This window comes from Haliotis asinina, chromosome 8 (genome assembly GCF_037392515.1).
Source record: "Haliotis asinina isolate JCU_RB_2024 chromosome 8, JCU_Hal_asi_v2, whole genome shotgun sequence".
Taxonomy (NCBI): domain Eukaryota; kingdom Metazoa; phylum Mollusca; class Gastropoda; order Lepetellida; family Haliotidae; genus Haliotis; species Haliotis asinina.
In genome coordinates this window covers 49,678,810-49,700,299 of record NC_090287.1, presented here as the reverse complement: position 1 = coordinate 49,700,299, position 21,490 = coordinate 49,678,810, and the positions used below count along the sequence as shown (strand labels likewise).

General features: G+C 38.9%; 1 protein-coding gene across 3 annotated transcripts; it reads left to right on the top strand.

Moving 5' to 3' along the window:
* Window positions 1-544: 544 nt before the first annotated feature.
* Window positions 545-17,392, top strand: LOC137294116 (uncharacterized). 3 transcript variants are annotated; one of them, XM_067825072.1, is made up of 10 exons: window positions 545-710; window positions 9,721-9,883; window positions 10,010-10,143; window positions 10,518-10,650; window positions 11,168-11,299; window positions 11,765-11,956; window positions 13,235-13,366; window positions 13,651-13,725; window positions 14,183-14,258; window positions 14,899-17,392. In XM_067825072.1, the coding sequence occupies exons 1-10, from the start codon at window positions 624-626 to the stop codon at window positions 15,431-15,433; spliced, it is 1,659 nt and encodes a 552-aa protein (XP_067681173.1). In that variant the 5' UTR covers window positions 545-623; the 3' UTR covers window positions 15,434-17,392. The 3 variants fall into 3 exon arrangements, with proteins under 3 accessions (XP_067681173.1, XP_067681174.1, XP_067681175.1); XM_067825073.1 differs by lacking the exon at window positions 9,721-9,883 and having other exon boundaries at window positions 588-687; window positions 14,899-16,541; XM_067825074.1 differs by lacking the exons at window positions 9,721-9,883; window positions 10,010-10,143 and having other exon boundaries at window positions 611-687.
* The last annotated feature ends 4,098 nt before the right edge of the window (window positions 17,393-21,490 follow it).

Here is a 21,490-nt window from a genome sequence, read left to right as displayed (position 1 = left end):
ATCAGTAGTGTCCCGTTATCAGTAATGTTCTGTCATCAGTAGTGTCCCGTTATTAATAATGTTCTGTCATCAGTAGTGTCTCGTCATCAGTAATGTGCTGCCATCAGTAGTGTCTCGTCATCAGTAATGTGCTGCCATCAGTAGTGTCTCGTCATTAGTAATGTCCGATCATCAGTGATGTCCCGTCATCAGTAGCGTCCTATCATCAGTAAAGTCATGTCATCACAGTTACGTCCGGTCATCAGTAGGATTTTTATCGCCTTCTGGTAATCTCTTATGAAAACTCACTTTTTAACTATTTCTGTGAAGTGTTTTCAACAGTATTAAAGGTTGAAATCCATGTAACAATAAAATATATATATTGATGGATTCACTAGTACATATATCATTAATAATAAAACAAGCTTACTGTTTTGTATTGATGAATTAGGTATACGCTTAACACTTTAGTGACTCTCTTTAAGTAAAAACGTCAAGTGTCCTTGACCTCCTTTACCAATTTTCTAACTTTTCCTTATCTGAAACAGATAAGCGTACACTCACTGATATCATGATGTCACATTATTACCCTCAGTTTTCCTCTCTACACCTGTGCTTGTTTTACTTCCTTGTTGATCGGAGCCATGTGGATCGTGAGGCTGCTTGTTTGTTACCTGCATTGTGTATATGCAAGTAGTGTCAGCATATGTAAGTCAATGTATTTGTTTTCTGTGCCTTTTGGTTAAACAATTTATGAATGTTCTATTTCTTTAGTGACGTTATTACGTTGAATACAGTTTGTAATCTATAGTACAACTTGGCTGAATACATATGTTTTAAATATGAAGAAATCAAGCTCGAAGGTAGGGCAGTACGTGACCTACGACAGAGCGTACACACGATGGGGAATTAACAGTTTTGATCTTGCAACGTTGGCAAAATGTTGATCGTTTACGTGTCACTGACCTTCTATGCGTAGGTACACACTTCACCCAGGGACAGTTTATTTAGAACGATGACATTAAACAAATCAGTAAAGGGAACGGTTGCAACAGACAACTAATGAAAGGGTTAACGGTGCGACATCGTCAGCATAGATGGTATTTTCGTTCACTTCTTACTATGCATCAGTTGAATCTGAGGCACCAGAGATGTAGGGAACGTCAGTAATTTTGTGTTGTGTTTCCTATATCTATCTCTGATATTTCTACTGAGACATTTCAATGTTTTATGTTATCCACGTGAGAAGAACATTTGATAAAATGGCAATAATTAAGGTTAACGCTCTCATATTGTGATAAAGTCACACCAACATGCAGTTGTTTCTAATATACTGAAACACAAAAGAAATGTCGCACTGATAGTGGTTTCTCGAAGCACACACTTTAATTCACCTTTAGTTGCAATAGAAACGGAGGATTGAGTTCAAACTTGAAAAAATTATGGTTAACACATTTGCGGGAATCACACTTAGAGTTCATAGAAACAAAATCACCAAAAATGGTATCATTAAGATACCGTAAAGTCAGCATTGTGTATGGCTTCCATGGACATCGACGAAAGCGTTGCATCATCTGTACTTGGAATGAATTAGCCGCTTGAAGAAGGCAACTGACTGTTAGGTACATGCATGGACGATCTTGGATGCTATTACTGAACTCATAACACTCTTGTATTCTGTAGATTGTCCTACCATAAACATTAAAATGATTGGCAGTTTGGCTAACTTGCGTGCTGCCGGAACTATTTTCACTCCCTCACATGATCAAAGTAACGTGATCAAAAGAAAATGTCGGCTGTCATTCAGAACACATCTAGAAGTCGTGATAATGCAATTGTTCTTTGCTCATTGTGTGTAATAGCATATATAGATATAGTAAAACATAATATGTTGGTTGAGTTATTTGTCAACACTTGACAATTGTTAAATTGAATCCCAAAATGGAAGCAGTTTGTGCATTGTGATGGAACTAGATATGCATCATGCTGCTATCACACGGTAACATTACAGACGATGAAAGGTGGATTGCATCATTGTTTTATTGCAAGAATAACGAATGCATGGCAATATCGAGTGTGACCTCCGCGGATCACTCTAATCGAACGCTGTCACCATTCGTCAAGTTCTTTTCCATGTTCTTGTACATCTACGCTCACTTGTCTTTCGAGCTGACCCTTCAGTGTTCTGTCAGCTTCGTGTCTGGGTAAATGAACGGCCAGTCCATGAGTGCAGTGTAAGGGATAGCATTGAGGTGTTGAAATATCAGTACATGACCATGTAACTTCAGAGATGGCAAACGGCCTGAGCTGAAAACCTGGTCCCGATACTCGTATACGTCAGTAAGATTCCCCTGGATGACGATCAAATAAATATCAACGTTGACACTGTCCACGAGGTTCTCACCTCCAGCGCTACTGAAGACAATTTGTTCAACTGCAGTTCATCTGCGCCCTAATCTGGCATGTCTGATCGTAAACGTTGAGCACGACCAAACTGCGTCAGGAAAAGGAAGGATGACAATATACTGATGAACAACTTCTTTATTGCTCACGCCGACTGGAAGCTTAATGACCGCAGACCCCAAGGAAACCCGCGAGACGTCATGGCATCACGTCTACGTCTTCGTTTACTATCCTATTGGGAGAATTAGCCTGCGTGAAACTAGGTCATAGACCGCGTCCCCTGGCTGCGATTGTGAAAAGAAAAATGGCATTACTGATTTTGACAAAAAATAGATTGAAACCTGGGCCCACTTGCACAAAACGATCTTAGAGCTACATTTATTGTAAATCCTTAAGATCGCGATCATAGGCTTCGGCTACAATCGCCATCCACTTGCACAAAGCGATTGTAGGCTAAGATCATTGTAAGTTACAATCAAAACTTACAATTGGCAGGAACCAATTGTAAGGAGCTAAGATCATTGTAGTCAGTAGGAAAATGGCGTTCAAGTTGGTGTCAGTTTCACGCAAATAATTAGCTTTAGGTTTGGGGATTGCTTTTATATTGCATAAAGCTGTATGATTCGCTTCGACACTTCAACAACACGGAGAGTGCAACATCGATTTAACGTCAGAAATATCGTTATTTGCGGTAGTGAACAACATCATTATCGAGTCGATATCATGGAGTACAATTCTCACCCGATTCAGTGTTGGAAAAAGTATGAACATCATACACTGTACCTTTTTTATAAACAAGGAAAGGATAGTAACGAAGAGTGTCTGCATGCGCTTAGCAGTGGCCATGGCCTTTTCAATAACTCAAGGGCAGCTAATGTTAGTATTTACGCAAGATGGGAGTGGTTTCCCTTTGCGTATTATACCGTTGCTGTAAAATCTGCCATGCCCAAATACAATGTATGTTATATTGTGACAGCGCAGATCTCCACATATATTTCTTTTCGATCAAAGACGTATCAATAATCCTCAGTTGGTTAACGTACAAATTTATATTTCTTTCAATTTTTAATCTATGCATTCTAATACAAGTATTCTTCAAACAGGAAAATACACTTGCTGAGGCATGTGAAATTTGCGTAAAAAGTTTTTTAACAAAAAGAAAAAATAATTATCAACAAAATAGCGTAAAGCAATTAACATACTGTAGATAAGTATTTAACAACACATAAAAAACACACGGAATAATAACGTTTTCATATTTCCCTGTCATGCATTTTCCACAACACTCCCACTTTCATATCTTTACACGTCTAATGCTTGTGGGATATGTTTGGGATTTTACTCCAAATAACACCAACCAGATGCCAAACACAGATTCATTGATAGGCATTGACAAATCATGGTACATTTAGGTGTTGTATCATAAGGAAATGTTGTTTATAATTCAAGTTTTCTTTTAGTTTTCATGAGTACTAGGTCAGTAACTCAAAACCCAAATTTGTTAATGTCCTTTACTTGCATTTCAATATTTTATCATAAAACGTGATATTTTTGTGGTTGCAGTATGGCATTCTAAGTTCATGAATAATATTAGAATGTAGAAAAAATGAAGAATAGCCCAAGAGGTACGAGTTACCATATATGTTAACTTCCACGTTATCATTACAAAGATTTTTGGGGTTTTCTTGCTTGTTTTTTTTTTTTTTTTTTTTTTTCAAGTGCATGCTATGCGCACTTGAAGACACATGTAGACAGGAGTCGAGTTTAAGAAATATCTACCTCCAACGTTGAAGAGTTCGATCTTAGTTAAGATTGCGATCTTAAATCCACGCTGTCTTAAGATCGTGTTTGTGCAATTGTATGGTGATTGTAAAGTTGATTGTAGGCGCCTAAGATTGACTGTAAGTAAGATTGCTCTGTGCAAGTGGGCCCTGAATGTTATTCTAGTTGAAATCATAATTATTATCACTATGTACACTTCACCTATAATATTCATGTACAATGAGTAACTTGTGTCATACAATCTAAATCCCACACAATAAGCACAATCGGCACCCGTGGCGAGCCACCTCCTCGTGGTGGGTGCTGGGTAATGCTAAGAGCTCACCGACAGCCCCGTTGTGGACCCGGGGGATATTTGGTCCACCAACCTGTTTGCCGTGGGTTGCAACCCTGTGTCGGTGGAGGAAGGGATCCTGGTGGTTGAGGGCAATAGGGCCTGCAACCGTGTTCCTGTTGCTCAACACACCGCTTTGGCCCTAACTTCACCTATACGGGTGGTTGAATGGGCCCGGTTCAACCAATCGGCTGGTCATGCCAAGCCCTGTTCATAGCACACTTTTTTCACATTCAACATATTGGGTCTTGGTTCTTCTGATTATCAATTTCAATATACAAATCATTGTTACATTTAATTGCCTTGAGTCTAATGCCAGAGGGCGGTGGCCAATTTGGTGGTATGGACCTCTAAATTCTGAGTTTCTGAGGACTTATGTCATGGGCCGAACCAGCCTGGCATTTGATCTTTTAGATTTCTTAGGTATTTATGTCCTTATTTCTGGAGTATAACATCACTGTAGCCCTGGTGTTGCAGTCTGGTTTCCGTTGCAACATCGTCCATGTTGACACTCGATGGCACTCTAGCACATTCGTCTTCATCCAATTATAATCCAACGTTTCAGAAATATAGAAATCATCAAGAGAAGCAAAAACTGAACTTTCATTCTGATAATTGCGAAGACTATAATGAAGTAATTTCACTACAAGAGCTGAATACTGCCGTAGAGCAGGCTCATGATACCGCAACAGGCGCTGATAATATCCACTACCAGCTCCTGAAACATTTACCCACTGTATGTCTTGAAACACTTGTGAACATTTTTTTATCATATTTGGACAACAGGGCACTGTCCTCCTTCGTGGTGTCATGCCATTGTTGTACCAATACCTAAGCCTGGTCGTGATCATACAGATCCAACGAACTATAGACCTATTTCACTAACTAGATGCGTTTGCAAGACCATGGAACGCATGGTAAATAATAGATTAGTATGGCTTCTTGAATCTAATAACCTTATTACTAACATCCAATGTGGTTTTCGCAAAAGTAGAAGCACTATTGACCATTTGGTTCGACTAGAATCGTTTGTTAAAAATTCCATAGTCAATAACCAACATGCTGTATCAATATTTTTGACCTGGAGAAAGCCTATGATACCACATGGAAAAATGGTATTTTAGGAGATTTACATGAATTTGGTTTGAGAGACCGTTTGCCACATTTTATACCCCAGCTTTCAACAGACAGACAATTTCAAGTTCGTGTTGGATCAACCTTGTCTGACTATTATAATCAGGATCAGGGGATTCCTCAAGGCAGTATTTTGTCTGTCACTTTATTCAGTATAAAGATAAATAGTCTCTCAAAAGTTTTAAATGACTCAATAGATGGGTCATTGTTTGTGGATGATTTTAATGTCGTGGTAAAAATATGCATACGATTGAGAGGCAATTACAGATGTGTTTAAACAAAATTCATAAATGGTCACTTGAGAATGGCTTTAAATTTTCACAGATGAAGACAAAATGTATACATTTCTGTCGGAAATATAAGCCTCATAAAGATCCCGAACTGTTCGTGGATGGCTTTCAAATAACGTTGTAAAGGAAGCCAAGTTTCTGGGACTGATTTTTGACAAACATTTGACCTTTCTACCACATATTAAGTATCTGAAGACTAAATGTCTGAAGGCATTAGATGTATTAAAAGTCGTGTCCAGTTCAAAGTGGGGAGGGGATCAGACTACCCTCCTTCATTTATACAGATCACTCATCCGGTCGAAACTTGATTATGGCTCCATCGTATAAGGTGAAGCCTGCAAAAGCAACTTAAACCTCTTAGATTCTGTACACCACCAAGGCCTGAGACTTTGTCTTGGGTCTTTCAAAACATCTCCCATTGACAGTCTCCATGTTGAGGCCAATGAGCCATCTTTAAAACTTCGCCGTATCAAATTGTCTTTACAATATATCACAAAGTTATATTCTAATGAATCCAATCCTGCTCATAACTGCGTTTTTAATCCTCTTTATGAGGATTTGTATAACAAAAAATCTTCATTTGTTCCACCTCTTGGGATAAGAATCCAACAATTCGTTTCTGCTGCCGGCATTCAGATGGAGAATATTTCTCCTTCCCGGTTCTTTTCTTCTCCTCCTTGGCAACTGGTGAGGCCACAAGTTGACCTAACACTAACAAAGTTTTAAAAATTAGAAACTAATGAATTACAATATAAGCAGGAATATAGTCAATTAAAACATAAATATAGCAATTATAAATCCATATTTACAGATGGGTCCAAGGACGGTGGCGCAGTGACTTGTGCCACTGTCACTGGATCCAGAACAATGTCTACTAGAATACCAGATAACAGCTCTATATTTACTGCAGAAGCAAACGCCATATTAACAGCTCTTAAATATATTCAAAGACAGCCTAAATATAAACAATATATCATATTTTCAGATTCCCTTTCTTGTCTTCAGGCTATTAAGAATATGTCTTGTAAACATCCACTTTTAATAGAAATTATCGAATTGTATAATGATCTTGCTACTGGCCAATACGACATCGTCTTTTGTTGGTTACCAAGCCACATAGACATTTCTGGTAATACAATGGCTGATCTTGCTGCCAAGGCAGCACTCAACAAGTCTGTGACACCACTTCTTATTCCATACTCTGATTATAAAGCTGCAATTACATCGTATATCTGTGATCTGATGCAAAAGAAGTGGGACACCCAAATGGGAATAAATAAATTACATGCAATGAAACCTCATATTGGGTATACCCACCTGGGTTGTCAGTCCAGATTTGAAGAGGTCATTTTGCCGCGATGTCGTATTGGCCATACGAGATATACTCATGAATACCTATTGAAAGGTTCTGCATCCCTTGTGATGAAAGAATCACAGTCAAGCATAACCTGCTTGACTGTGTTGACCATTCCATCACAAGGGATCAGTATTTTAATTCACAAACTATGAAGGAGCAATGTTCGTCCTCGTTTAATTATTGCATTTTAAAAGGAATTAGATTTGTTGAATGAATTGTAAATAGATAAATACTTTATGATTGGAAGATTAAATTAGTAACTCAAATCGTTAGTGGCTGTACCCTCAAAGGGGGTTGAAGTACTGTAAAATAATTGTCCTCCTGAGAGGGTACTTAAGTCCAAAAACATTTGATGTATATTTAATTTTTCCAGGTTTTTTTTAATCGTAGAGTAAATGTTCTTTTACTGTATGCTTAGATTTGTCCAAATTGCTAACAGCTGAAGGGATGGTGTAAATCCAGGTAGGGTCCATGCAGGAAGCAAATGTACTGTAAATCCCCATGGTCCTTAGTATGGTGATCTACCTTCAGTTGTTGGCAACCTATAGCCCATTTTTATATTGTATTGTCCTCTGTAGATACATTGTTTTAGATCTAATCACTAGCTTTGCATTATATTCTGTGATATTCTAGTTAGTTTTACTGTCCATCGTTGACAGGTATTTACAACGTGTGTGTTATTAATTCATTTGTATTTCTGTGATTAATCGTTCTCGTCACGATATTGCTGCAATATTGCCGATTTGACGTTAAATACTCACTCACTCACTCACTCAATAAGAACAATCCAATCATAGTACGTTTTCCTAGGTTCGTCGTTTTCCAAACGAAGTTAGAATAAAGGAAGTTGTGCAAATGTACACGCAGATGTGAACTAATAATACGTTGACATTCACATCATGATATACAACACACAATAGGCTGCACACTGTCTAACACAAACGAACAATATTGTTCACGCAGTACATTCTTTGGATTGCAAAAATATTCACAAATCAGAACACAGGATGATCCACCACCAATTCCACACCTACTGTGTCAGGAAACCTCCAGCACTAACAGTGAGCCATTTGCACATCGCGCTAGACAAAGAACATCAAAGTGGCGCCAAACTGTCTCGACCTAAAACCGGTTCTATCAAATCAGTTCGCAAACGGTTCAGACACAAAATGGATATGGGTGTAAAACAGCCCTTGAAGACCAAAACGACTCACAATACACGTGAACATTGGTAATGGCTATGTAATAGTTAAATGATATTTCGTCATCATTATCATCATCAGAGAGGTCTTCTACCCAAGCCTTGTGTCTCTAAAGTGTGGAAAACACATTGTCAAACACTTTGTTTGAGTCTTTGCTTGAGTAATTCACGAGTATTTGGACCCCACTGCATATTTTACAGATAAGTCATAAATACATCTCTTCAAATGGGCTCCAGATAAATTTCCTTAATTTCACTTGGATCATGTCTTGGTTTCAATCTCGTTTCATGTACAGTTGCTGTTTCTCATCAGTAAGTGTTTATTCAGCTCATGTATGCGTGAATACATTTGTCTTATACCTCCTCTTCGCGATCAGCCATCTTATTCATATTGTCACCACTGACTGACTCATTTTCGTCCATCTCAGGAAAATGTTTATTGTGTAAACGTTTCTGTAAGCTGTGGTGATTGCTACACACTTGTCCACGAAAAAAATCACAATCCACCAGGGACAGGGTGCTTTCATAGGAGAGATGTTGCCTTTATCCCACTTCCGTTTAACTTGGGGCTTCGCTGGTTTACCCACTGAAGCCTTGAGACAAGAGACCACAGCCATCACAAGATGGCATAGTTGAGAGGTGTTCTTCACATCTGATCACTCTGACCTTTTAAGTAGGTACCCTTTCCAACTGAATGCATTAGGACAAAGTTGCAGAGGGGTGGGGCGGGGGTGTTCCGGATTTTAGATCAACCAATAAGTCACAACACATCTGTCTCGTCAAAGTCATGATGGGTTGTTGATCGATAAGGTTACTGAACAGAAGCAGATAATGACAGTTCCTTCATTGTATAGGACCCTTACTGTAATACACGTTTTTATTCAAGGCAATCACTGAGAGGTTACAATGATGTCTTACTTCCGTAAACAGATCTGTAATGCGTGGGTCTTTGCTAACATTCACATTCATCACATGGGGGGCATCCTTTTCCAGGTCGGAAGAAATGCCTTGATGAATTTCAAAGTAGTCATAAACATTGGTTTGAATGGCATTCTACAAGGGCTGCCATCATTTGTGGAGCCACATAATATGTTCAGGATAAGGTTTAAAGTTCATCCGTTCTAGAAGCTAGTAGGTTTTCCCACAGGAGGTGGATCCTCAGACGATCATCGTAAATGAGTGTTAGAGTGTACATTTTTCCAAAGCACCCTCTGCTGCTTTTGAGAAGGAGGAGGAGAAGGTAAACGAGACGAAAAGCAGCTGGTGGGATGCCAGGGAAAGTTGCAGGATGGAGCAGGGGAGAGATCTGTTTGTCTCACATAAAAACATTCTTCCTACAAACCTACACCGCAATACTTCCTACTGGTTAGGAGCCATGAGGTATTCAACGTGGATATGGACAGGTACGTCTGAATGAGACCACTGCCTACTACTGAACAGTTAATAACATGTGTATACATGAAGTGACCTTGGTTATAGATCTATGCTGTTATTTCTTTTATTGATGAATATAATGTCTGGTATTTCAGAAGATGGTACTCCACTGTACAAGTATGATGGGTACACACGACTACAGGAGGGGATGGATCACAAACTATTACTTTATAATTCCATTTACGAGTGTCACCTACGCTGTAAATACAGCAGGAAACTGGGCTTGAGTGTAAGATGAACGAAAAGTACCGATCCCAAACCGATAAAAAGATTTTGATCACATACTATTCTTTGAAAACTCACTTACGGCACATAAAGGAAGTCTAGGAGGGACGCTTTTATAATATGTAAATGTAGTGAGTGCTGTACAGACACACACAATGATAATTAATGTGTTGTACAGAAACACAATCATAACGAAAGAACCACTGCACTGTGCATTACAAATGTTTTGTTCGTGAGTGCTTTTTGTAACTTTATTGTTGTCTTTGTTTCTTGGTTGTTCTTTGTTTATTTACCGATCGCCATCATATAGACTAAACATTGTTGAGTACGGCGTAAAACTAAACTCACTCACTCAACTCAATTTGTGTTTGTTTTTAGGAACAGAAGTGTTATTGTCTCAACCAGTCTAACACAGTGAACAATGAGAGTGCAGGCGACATGCCGTGCCCGGGAAACCCTGATGAAATGTGTGGTGACGCACATGGATTGTCAGTCTATACACTTAATACTGGCAAGTGCTTTCACTAACATTATGAAATATCCATTATGATGATTAAAAGACTATAGCCAACATATTACCATGTTCCATCTTATCTGGGCGGCGGGGTAGCCAAGTGGTTAAAGCGTTCGCTCGTCACGCCGGAGACCCGGGTTCGATTCCACACATGGGTACAATGTGAGAAGCCCATTTTCTCGTGTCCCCCGCCGTAATATTGCTGGAATATTGCTAAAAGCGGCGTAAAACTAAACTCACTCACTCATTTCATTTTATCTGTTTCGCACCTTGATTTAATTCAGAGGTTCACATTAACATTCTGATAATCTGATAACCACGTTGTTGTCTGAATGTTATACGGGATGTATATGTGCTGGTTGCCTTCAATTGTTCAGGTTGTATTCTGGTCAACAGAAAAGAAGCATGGAAACATTGTTTCACCAGCAAAGTGTAATCTAAGAAATTAGGATCTAAAGCTGTAAGTGGAGTAAAAAATAACATGCATATTTTTACCTCCCTTTCCCCTTCTTAGGAGGACTCAGATTTAAACCCACGAGGACTGGAGTATGTGCTTATGTACCAAACAACCAATCAACAATTAAGCTTGACTATTACTGCAACTGTATACGAGGAAGAAAGCGTGGATTTGCATATTATTCCCACGGTGAATATGACTTATCTTATCTTAAGCATTACATAGATTTGATTACGTCACGTTTTTACATAATCAACAGTTCCTGTATCATGTAATGAAATATTAAATGGCACACTTGGACCAAATCTGAACACAATTCCTAATTATCACGTGCATGCATATCGCAGGATTAGAACATCCTCGCATTCTAGCAGTGAAAGATTTGAAATAACAGAAAACAAAGCTAGAGAGGCATGTAATGGATTCAGAATATAATTCAGTCGTCAATTCATCTTGAGTGACCTCAAACGCTCTACAATGTATACTATGGGAACAGTTCACAATTTACAAAGAATATCAATACAGTGGATTGAATGTTATCAGTCCTAAAATTGTCCAGTGGATTGTTTTGGATATATTTTGTTACCCATGGCTACCTTCACATTTTAAAAGATGCACATGAGGTTATCTCACCTGGTTATTCATTCTTTGCAGGTAGACACAACGCAAGTTGCAGCGGGATGGTGTGTGTGTCGACGCGAGGGCAGTCCTGGATACAGGCTCATATGTCAAATGATCTGATCAAACTAAACACTTCAGCTGTTGAGGATGTAAAAAATATTTCGGGCCTCAAATATCCCCTTTGGATTGGACTCACATTGAAAAGCACAAAGAGATGGGCCAATGGTATGTTTTTGTAATATTTTGTTTTCTTTTCGTTCTTATCTGTCACTTTGAATGGTTAATGCAAAGCTGGCTGAAAAGAAATACTTATAGAAAGAGCTGCCTTTATGGTTACGAGAATTATTTTTATTAAAATTACACAAAATCGTATCAAATCTTTGAGTGTATGTGTTTCAAGAATTCATTACGCAGTAGAAATACAAATGTCAGGGGGTTTAAAGGACAAGGTTATAAGGTTATAAGGTTATAAGGTTATAGGGTTTTAATAACCTCTATGACTAATTCAGCTTGACGCCATGAAATCAGCAGGAGTGTGATCAAGATGTGTTTCCACTATCATCAGAAAGGTTAACCGCACGAAATACAATGTCAAGCTCAGTGTTTTCAAACTGGGCTCATATTTCGAGTTGGATGACTGGAAACAGGGACGTTATTATAAGAAATGAGTTGAGATTAGCGTATTGTCCGCTTGATCAAAGACTATGGTTGGTCTATATCTGTATCATATGGCCAAAGACACCATACCATTGCCACATACAAATCTGTCCACCTATTCAACGCAACTAGATTTTCCGAAATTTCTGCATTTACTTTTCATATGTATTTTGCCTTTTGGATTCGGTTTCGGCAGATTATCTGGGGTTTTTTTCTCTGACTCTGACGTTATATATTCGTGGCCTGTTAACTCGTGTTATGAAATATGTAGCTTGTAGGAGAAATACACGTGTTGCATCTCTTCTCGAAGCCATCCATGTTAATTATCGGCAACATTTGTATCGAAGTTGATGGTCATAACAAAGTCACACATACGAGTTCTAATTCCTGTTTCTGACGATTGGATTGGAGATTCTGTGGTTAATCAGGAAAGACGACTTTGTGGGACTATATTGGGAATTACGGATGGTTTGGAATGTAAAGTGCCTGATTTACGGAGCTCCACCGTATAATGAGTAAACACTACACCGTACACATTCAGAGCATCCAATGCACTGTATCCTACGGAGACGAGTTTTAACATTCACCTTTTCGTGGCATTACTAAGTATTCTGCCTCAGGGGTAGGCGTTTGTCTGACTTTAATGAATACTTTAGCCTATAAAGCAAATAGCAAATATTAAAAGTCAAGTATAGTCAACCATTTGCTTTAAGTGAGTCAGCTTTTTGTTTGTTTCTTTCTTTGTTGGTTAACGACGCACAAAGGAATATTTCAGCTTCATTGTAACTGAGACGTTTTATGAAAGCACAATTATTTCAGCTGCCTGAATTGCTTGTTTGTTTCCAGAGGAAGTTGGATATGAAGAGTACCTTCCGTGGATTAGTTCACCAACATCAACGTGCTTAGCTTTGAGATACAATGGACGTTGGATGACGTACATGGTTCCTTGCCATTTACGCCTTGCTTTTATTTGTGAAGGTAAATATCATGTGAGGCGAATATCTACCTTAGTCTACTGGTTCCCTTAATGGTAAGCACAAACGGATTCTCTATAATCTATTCGCATACATAAGTTTCGTACATGATAAAATATCCTTTAAAAGAGTTAATAAATACTGCATCATGTAGCATCATTTACGTAACAGTTGTAATGAGATAACCGAATATTGGATATATTTATTTGCTTACTGAGACAATATTACTTATCAACATCGCATCTGGGTCAACGTCAATACTATCATCAACTCCGTCCGGTTTGTCAGGGGGAGATTCCACGATGGATCCTTCCCATCCTTCAACCGACAGTCAGTCAGGTGGACATGCTGATGATCCAAGGGGTAGGTATCCACTGCAGTCGCCGAGGGTAGCCCTGTTGTAAAAGCGATTTCTCGTCATACAGAGGAGTTCGTTTCTTAATTCTTAAAAATGGTTTGTCCATCACAATAATTACAGTATCACCAACAGTGCTTGATAAAAGAAAATACTGAAACAAATGTATCACGCCCGTTACAAATTGAAAATTATATATAAAAGTATTGGCATTCGCGTTAAACAAAGTGGAATTACGCTCGACCAAGCTGAAAGATCAATGTCTGAAACGTACCCCGAGTCATGTTTACATGGCATAGTATAATTTCTAGTTTCTAGTGTCCATTCGACACTGAATTTTTTTGCTCCACTGCACATACCTATTGCATATGCCCATGTTTTCTTGATTTCTTCTTTCTATAATGTATGTTTCATGTTTGTACGTTTATTAGCGCTGTTGGCAAACATATTTTCATATATTTCAAGGTGTAATCATCGGACTGGCAATGGGCAATGTGATTTTCCTACTGACAGTTATCACTCTTGTGATTCTCCTACAAAGGTGAGATTCCAAACACCAAGACACCACAAACGGATAGTATAAGATTTGGCATCATATCATTGTGTTAATGTCATATTATTGTATCATGTGTTGGCAGGATGGTTTTAGAATAAAGTCAGCTACTGAGTCTAACGAAACCTTTGAGTCACATATGACCGTCCAGTCAAACGCGAGAAGGGTGAACGGATCTAACTAGACAACGGTTACTGTTGAGGGTTTGGTGGACCTAAAAATTCTCTAGTCAAAGACACTGATCCCTCAATAAACGAAAATCCGCATAAAACACAAGTATTTGGCCTGCAGTATATATGCTTAGGGCTTTTTGATGACAAAAGCGCTATTTTCAGAGACTGTTTACTCACTAGTACTAGACAGCATTGCTCCATGTGCATTTACCCGATGGCGATCGTATGGAAAATATCATTCGGAATCGCTCGGGTACAAACCTTTCCGAGGTTAAAGTTCAAAAGGTTTGTGCGAATGTCCAGTTTCTCAATTTGGTAAGCTGAGTTCTGATTGGTCCATTTCAAAGGTTACCTGACGCGACCTCCTACTAGGTGTTTTTACTTACACTGGAATAAAGTACACATAACGGCCATTACCTAACCAATTACATGTTTCACAGCAAATTATGTTACAGGCAACGCAAACTGAATTCGAAACTAAAAGACAGGAATCAGCCGATGAACTCCACAGAAAACACGACCTATGATGGTCTCGGGATACAGACAGACAATGGAGCATATTCTGTTGTAACCCCTGACACACTGGACGGGCAGCCATTAACTGCTGTTTCCGGGACAGCAGCGACTCTCAACGCTCACACCGACAAAGAATACGCCAACAACCGTGATACTGATGTAGAGGGGGGGAACAGCACCAAGGAGATTCAGTACCACATCCTCGAGGAGCACAGCTCTACAGAAAGAAGTAAAAGTGACGTTGGTTTGTGTGAAGCAGCGGGCGCGGCAGAGGGACACTACGACACCACAAAGCAAAGGGAAAGGTCGAGAAAGGCAGAAGGATCGTACAGTCACATAGGCGCGTTAAATAAGGGGTTTGAAAACGGTGACTATGATGTTGCTATTGTAGGACTGGTTGTGAACAGATTTGATGACACCTACAACCACACGTCTGGTACTAATGTCAAGACCACTGATTACTATAACACATAATCAGCTGTATTGATGGTGCACTAACTAGCAGATATCGCGTTGCATCTGCTCGTAAAATGGGGAATGATTGTAGGATTTTCATTGATATTACAGTAAGGGGTTCATCCAGACAAGATCATCTTGCTCCCTAATATTTGATTTCTGTTATCTTTGTAACGACAATTAACGATGGGGCGGGAAATGGTGTGGTTTAGAACACCCGGTGTCATCACTGTTTCAAAGCGATTTTTTATTATGTCCAACAAAGGAAACTGTCCTCATGTCTTCTATAGTTATGCAAAGGGTTTTGTTGATATTTTCATGTGATTGGTGTTATTGATACCTTTCGGTCAATGTTTGCATGTTGACTCATTTCACTAAACGATCGTCCCTACTACTTGACGCGCATTAGACGGCCCTACGCAGTAAACGCTTTTGTGACAAGCAGGAGGGGCAGGGAATGTAGACAAGTACACTTGGTTGCTGCAGGTACATGAGGTAGATCGGGGATTAAGCACGTGTACTACATGCTGACCGTGGCGTGAACTCAATGCCACTTCTGTTTAACACGTGTCCAGTAGTATGATATAACAATCGCATGAGGAAATTGAACGTTTCAATATTAGACGACAACCTGTTCAGCTCTTGTTTCAAATGGAATGTCTTAGGGGGCGTTTCCATATATGCAAATTGGGGTCATTTGCCAGTGCCAGGTTGTGGCCCATCTAATACTTGTCAAGCAGTAGTTGTGATCTGCTTTTCCGTACTGCTACAAACGGATGTGAACTTTCGGCTGCTTCTATGTTTTCATAACATTTATCGCTAATTGTTTACTCCTGGTTTATACTGTCTAAAAGGAATGATTGCTCACGTAGATACGTGCACTGTGTTTATATTGGATATTTGCATTTGCATTCTTTATCATTTGCACGAGCGGTACGATTTAATAGGGAAGTAATTTTGGGTTGGTCATTGAGCTGAAGGTATAGCTTGAATGCACATTTCATTCACACTGTAAATAATGTAGTGCCAGGAGAAGGCTGCGTTTGATATTTGCTGATACATTAAGTTTGTTAAACAATATGAATAAAATTTACAGTAATAAAACAGTCTTATGTTGATTAATACATATCGCCTTTATCTCAATGTTCCTAAAGTACTGCATGGGAATTTATCGCTATTTCAGTAAACAAGGTCCACTGTGCAGATACATACTTACATGCATGGGTGGTTCAGGATAGCTATGTGTCAGCACTTTAAAACGGTTTTTCTTTGTTAACGTTTTCACTCATAGAAACCAAAAATATTAAACAGTCTGTAAGGTCTCTGTTTCAGGATAGAGTACCGATGTTTACTCAAGTACTTTAAAAGAGTACATTTATTTATCCAATCATATCATGTATGTTTAGGAATCATTATGAAACTGTGAGTGACGACACCAGATGTACGCGTAGCCTGCTTTACCAGTCACATTGATGACACATGCAAAGACCAGACTTACAGATAAGGAAACAAAGTACAGGGAAGGTTATGAAGATCCTGTTAGATGACGAAGAAAAGGATAATGGTGAATGCGACATTGTCTCGCAAATATATCATGTTACATAAACACTCTATTGTGCATAAATACACCAGGATGCTAAAGGAGATGTGTCATCCATCTCTTTCCTCTTTCATCAAATATGAGATAATTGTGTCTGTTTGGCTTGTGAAAATTTCCTTCTTTTGCAGCTCTTTTCAGCATATCATCAAGACAGAATTATTATTATTAGGTCAACTATCAAAAGTGTAGACAGTGCAACATCCACGAGTAATATCATACACGATTTCTCTTTCCCTTGTGTGCGGTGTGCTTCCTAGTTAGTTCCCCCACATGTGGTTGAGTTGAGTGTACCAAGGTACACTGCTGGACCAGTATCTGCATCGTGTACTTGCAATTGATGTGAACACTTTGAAGTGAATAAATTTTATTCACCACAACCTTTTGCCATTTCTTAGTGCCAAATTCATAACATTATGTTCAGTGAAGTTATTGGTATTGACAGGCCAAATTTACACGGTGTATATCCGTATGGGTTCTTGTAAAGCGGGGTATACTCAATTTTGATGTTCTCCCTTGGCCTGCAATACAGTATAGGTTCACGGTTCATTATGTGATGTCTGTTGATATCTCGTGCTATTTGTTGTTTGGAGAGAATGAAAACGTATATCGATGTACTGATGTCGATGTACGGACGTAAATCAAGGAAGGTCACGTGGATGTCAAATCAGATGACACCTGTAAGATATCACCTGACAGTAAATGTCACCATACAAAGACTACAGGGAAGGGGAACAGTGATAGCTATTCTGGTTCCTCAGTTTCAACGTTCGTCTTTCATACTAAAACGCCGGAAAACATCGAAACCAAGAAACTGTCTCAGAAAATATCAAGGCTTCAGGCTTTATACAGAAGAAGGAGATGTTCTGCCACTATAATTACCCTGTTGAAAATTGACCGTCCAATCAAATGCAAGACTTATAAACGGATTAAACCAGAAAATGGCTACTGTTAAGGGATTGCCATTGGTGGGACTTACAAAATACACCGGTCACTGACAATGATCTCTCAACAAACGAAAATCCGCATATAACACTGACATTTGACCAGCAGTATATACGCTTTTTGGTTTCTGTTGACATGATTACCATTAGCTAACATTTCCGCAAGATGGCATCCTTGAATATTGTCAAAAAACGCTATTTTTCAGCACCCGGAAGCGATCGTATGGGAAATAGCATTCGGAATCGTTCGGGTACAAACCTTTGAGTGGATGAATGTTCAAAAGGTATGTGCGAATGTCCACCTTCGAGATTTAGTAAGCTGTGCTCTGTATGGTCAATCTCAAAGATTACCTGACGCGACCTCCTACAAGGGTTTGTTAGACCCAGTGTAGGAGTGTAACGAATAACACTGGGGCTAAGTTTACTTAGACTGGTGATAGTATGTCCATGACAGGTGCACCATTTTCATGTCGGGGCAATTACTGGCATAATATTGGTCTTCAGCAACACATGCTTGTAGTTGCAAATAACGGCATCGGGTGGTCAGGCTCGTTGACTTGGTTGACACGTCTTCGTGTCCCAAATGCCTTGACCGATGCTTATACATGTATGTGATCACTGGATTATTTGGTCCAGACTTACTGCCAGATAGCTGGAATATTGTTGATTGTGGTATTAAACGACAAAGTAAAAATATCACTGGCAGCACGATTGGGTTACAAAGGTGCCTTGAACTTCTGTTACATTTTTAAAGTGAACTCATCCTGCCCTGCTGCTGATATTTCTTACGAACACATGCAATGGCAAGTCAAGACCGAACAGACAAGGTGACGCGCAGAACAAGCCGATATGACACATCTGAAAAATAAATTCATAAAACCATCACATAATCGTCTTTCGTTTTCCCCAAACCTCTGAGCGCTGAAACCCTCATGAAATAGAACCCCAAGCCGCACGACCCAATCTGAAACATTCTAAAAGTATGTACAAATGCATGAGTGCAGACATCAAAGATGCGAACCACCAGACTTCCCGACACAAAGCAAGATGGTCTGTCATCTAAATTTCACAAATGGAGCTCAGCATTTCACTGGTGTTGTCAGTAAACGTCAGAGGACACATGTTAGCATTATATAACAGTTTGAAAAATACAATAACTTTTTCAGTGGTATCTTGGAATGTGGGACATAAAATGTGAACAAACGGTATGGAAAACAACTTGTATCATTTCGAGAGTGCGACGTTTCGATACATGAAAAATCTAATCTGAAAACAGAATTCTAATCTGATTACCCTTCTGCAGCTTTATCGATCACTGATCCGGTCATCACTTGATTATGGCTCCATTGTATATGGTGGAGCCTGTAAGAGCAACTTAAAACTTCTAGATTCTGTTCACCATCAAGGTCTTAGACTTTGTCTTGTCTCCTTTCGAACTTCACCTGTTGACAGCCTGCACGTTGAGGCTGATGAGCCATCTCTTGAGCAGCGACGTATAAAACTAGCTTTACAGTAAGTAACAAAATTATATTCCAGTGAGTCAAACCCTTTATATAACTGTGTTTTCAGTTCTTTGTATGAGGATTTATACAAAAAGAAATCTTCTCTTGTTCCGCCTCTTGGTTTAAGAATTCAACCATTTCTTTCTTCAGCCGGCATTGAGCTGGAATATATAGCTCCTTCCCGTCTTCTGTCTTCTCCTCCTTGGCAATTGATTAGGCCCCAAGTGGACCTAACATTAACTACATATAAAAAATCAGAAACTAATGAATTACAATACAAACAAGAATATGATCAATTGAAACATAAATATAGCAATTATTAATCCTTATTTACAGATGGGTCCAAGGACGGTGGCGCTGTGGCTTGTGCCACATTGGATCAAGAACAATATCTTCTAGATTACCAGATAATAGTTCTATTTTTACAGCTGAAGCTAATAATAACGTCATATCAACAGCTCTTAAATATATTCAATGCCACCCTAAACACAAACAGTACATAATCTATTCGGACTCTCTTTCTTGCCTTCAGGCTATCAAAAATATTTCTTGTAAACATCCACTTTTAATTGAAATTATTGAATTGTATAATAATCTTGCTACTGACCAATAGGACATCGTATTCTGTTGGTTACCCAGCCACGTAGGCATTAATGGCTGACCTTGCTGCTAAGGCAGCACTCAACAAATCTGTAACACCATTTCTTATTCCATACACTGATTACAAAGCTACATACACTGATTACAAAGCTAGCATTAGAACTTACATCCGTGATCTGATGCAGAGGAAGTGGGACACCCAAGTAGGTACAAATAAATTACATGAAATAAAACCGTAAATTGGTTACACCTACTTGGGCTGTCAGTCCAGATTTGAAGAGGTTATTTTAAGACTATGTCGCATTGGCCATACTAGATATACTCATTCATACCTTTTAAATAGGTAAGGATCCTCCATTTTGTATCCCTTGTGATGAGAGAGTCACGGTCAAGCATATTCTGCTTGACTGTGTTGAATTCTCCATCGCAAGGGACAAATATTTCAATGTCAAAACTGTAAAGGATCTTTTTACAAACGTTAATTCTCATGTAATTATTAATTTTTTTAAAAAAGAAATTGATTTTATGGTTGAATTTGAATAACATGTTCTGTAAATAGATGTATTTTAATTATTGGCAGTTTAGATTTGTAACTTGAATTGTTAGTGGCTGTACCCTTAAAGGGGGTTGAAGTATTGTAAAATTATTGTCCTCCTGAGAGAGTACGTAAGTCAACAAACATTCAAAGTAAATTCTAAATTCCCAGCTTTTTAATCGTAGAATAAATGTCTTTTTATTGTATGGCTAGATTTCACAAATTTCGGACGGCTGAGGGGATGATGTAGATCCAGCTAGGGTCCATGCAGGTAGCAAAAGTACTGTAAGTCCCCATGGTCCCTAGTATGGTGATCTGCCTTCAGTTGTAAGCAGTCTATATAGCCCAATTTTACATTGTATTGTCCTGTATAGATAAATTGTTTTAGGTATAGTTACTAGTTTTATATTCTACTCTGTGATATCCTAGTTGTTTTACTGTCTTTCGTTGACAGGTTTTATAATAGACATATATTTCATTTTAGTATTAAATGTTCTCGTCACGATATGGCTGAGATATTGCCGATGTGACGTTAAATATTAACTCACTCACTCACTCTAATCTCATTCTTATCCTAGAATTCAACACTCCGAGCCAACTCCCTGACGATCTGAAAATGGTCGTTAGGTTAGATTTTAGCGGCGCTTGCGGCGCTCGTAGTCCTTATTACAGGAGCGGTGGTGCAAGGATATATGTGATTACACGATGCCATTTAGGTGGTCAAATGCAACATATGTCATATTTGGGATTTCACTTTCTTAGTAAAGTACAAATTCTAGTACTTTTTTCGGTTGAGTCCCATCCGGGATTCGAAACCGCACCCTCAGAGTCAGGCACCTAATCGCCAGCACACAAAGTCAGCCGCCTAGCCCGCTCAACCACCGCGACTTCCACAAA

What these genes read in the sequence shown, in the direction of transcription:
- LOC137294116 (XM_067825072.1), top strand. Translation starts at nt 624, where the DNA reads ATGTGGATCGTGAGGCTGCTTGTTTGTTACCTGCATTGTGTATATGCA. An exon ending in GCAGGAAACTGGGCTTGAGT is followed by an intron (nt 10,144 to 10,517) that starts GTAAGATGAACG and finishes GTTTGTTTTTAG; the next exon opens with GAACAGAAGTGTTATTGTCT. An exon ending in CTTGTGATTCTCCTACAAAG is followed by an intron (nt 14,259 to 14,898) that starts GTGAGATTCCAA and finishes ATTATGTTACAG; the next exon opens with GCAACGCAAACTGAATTCGA.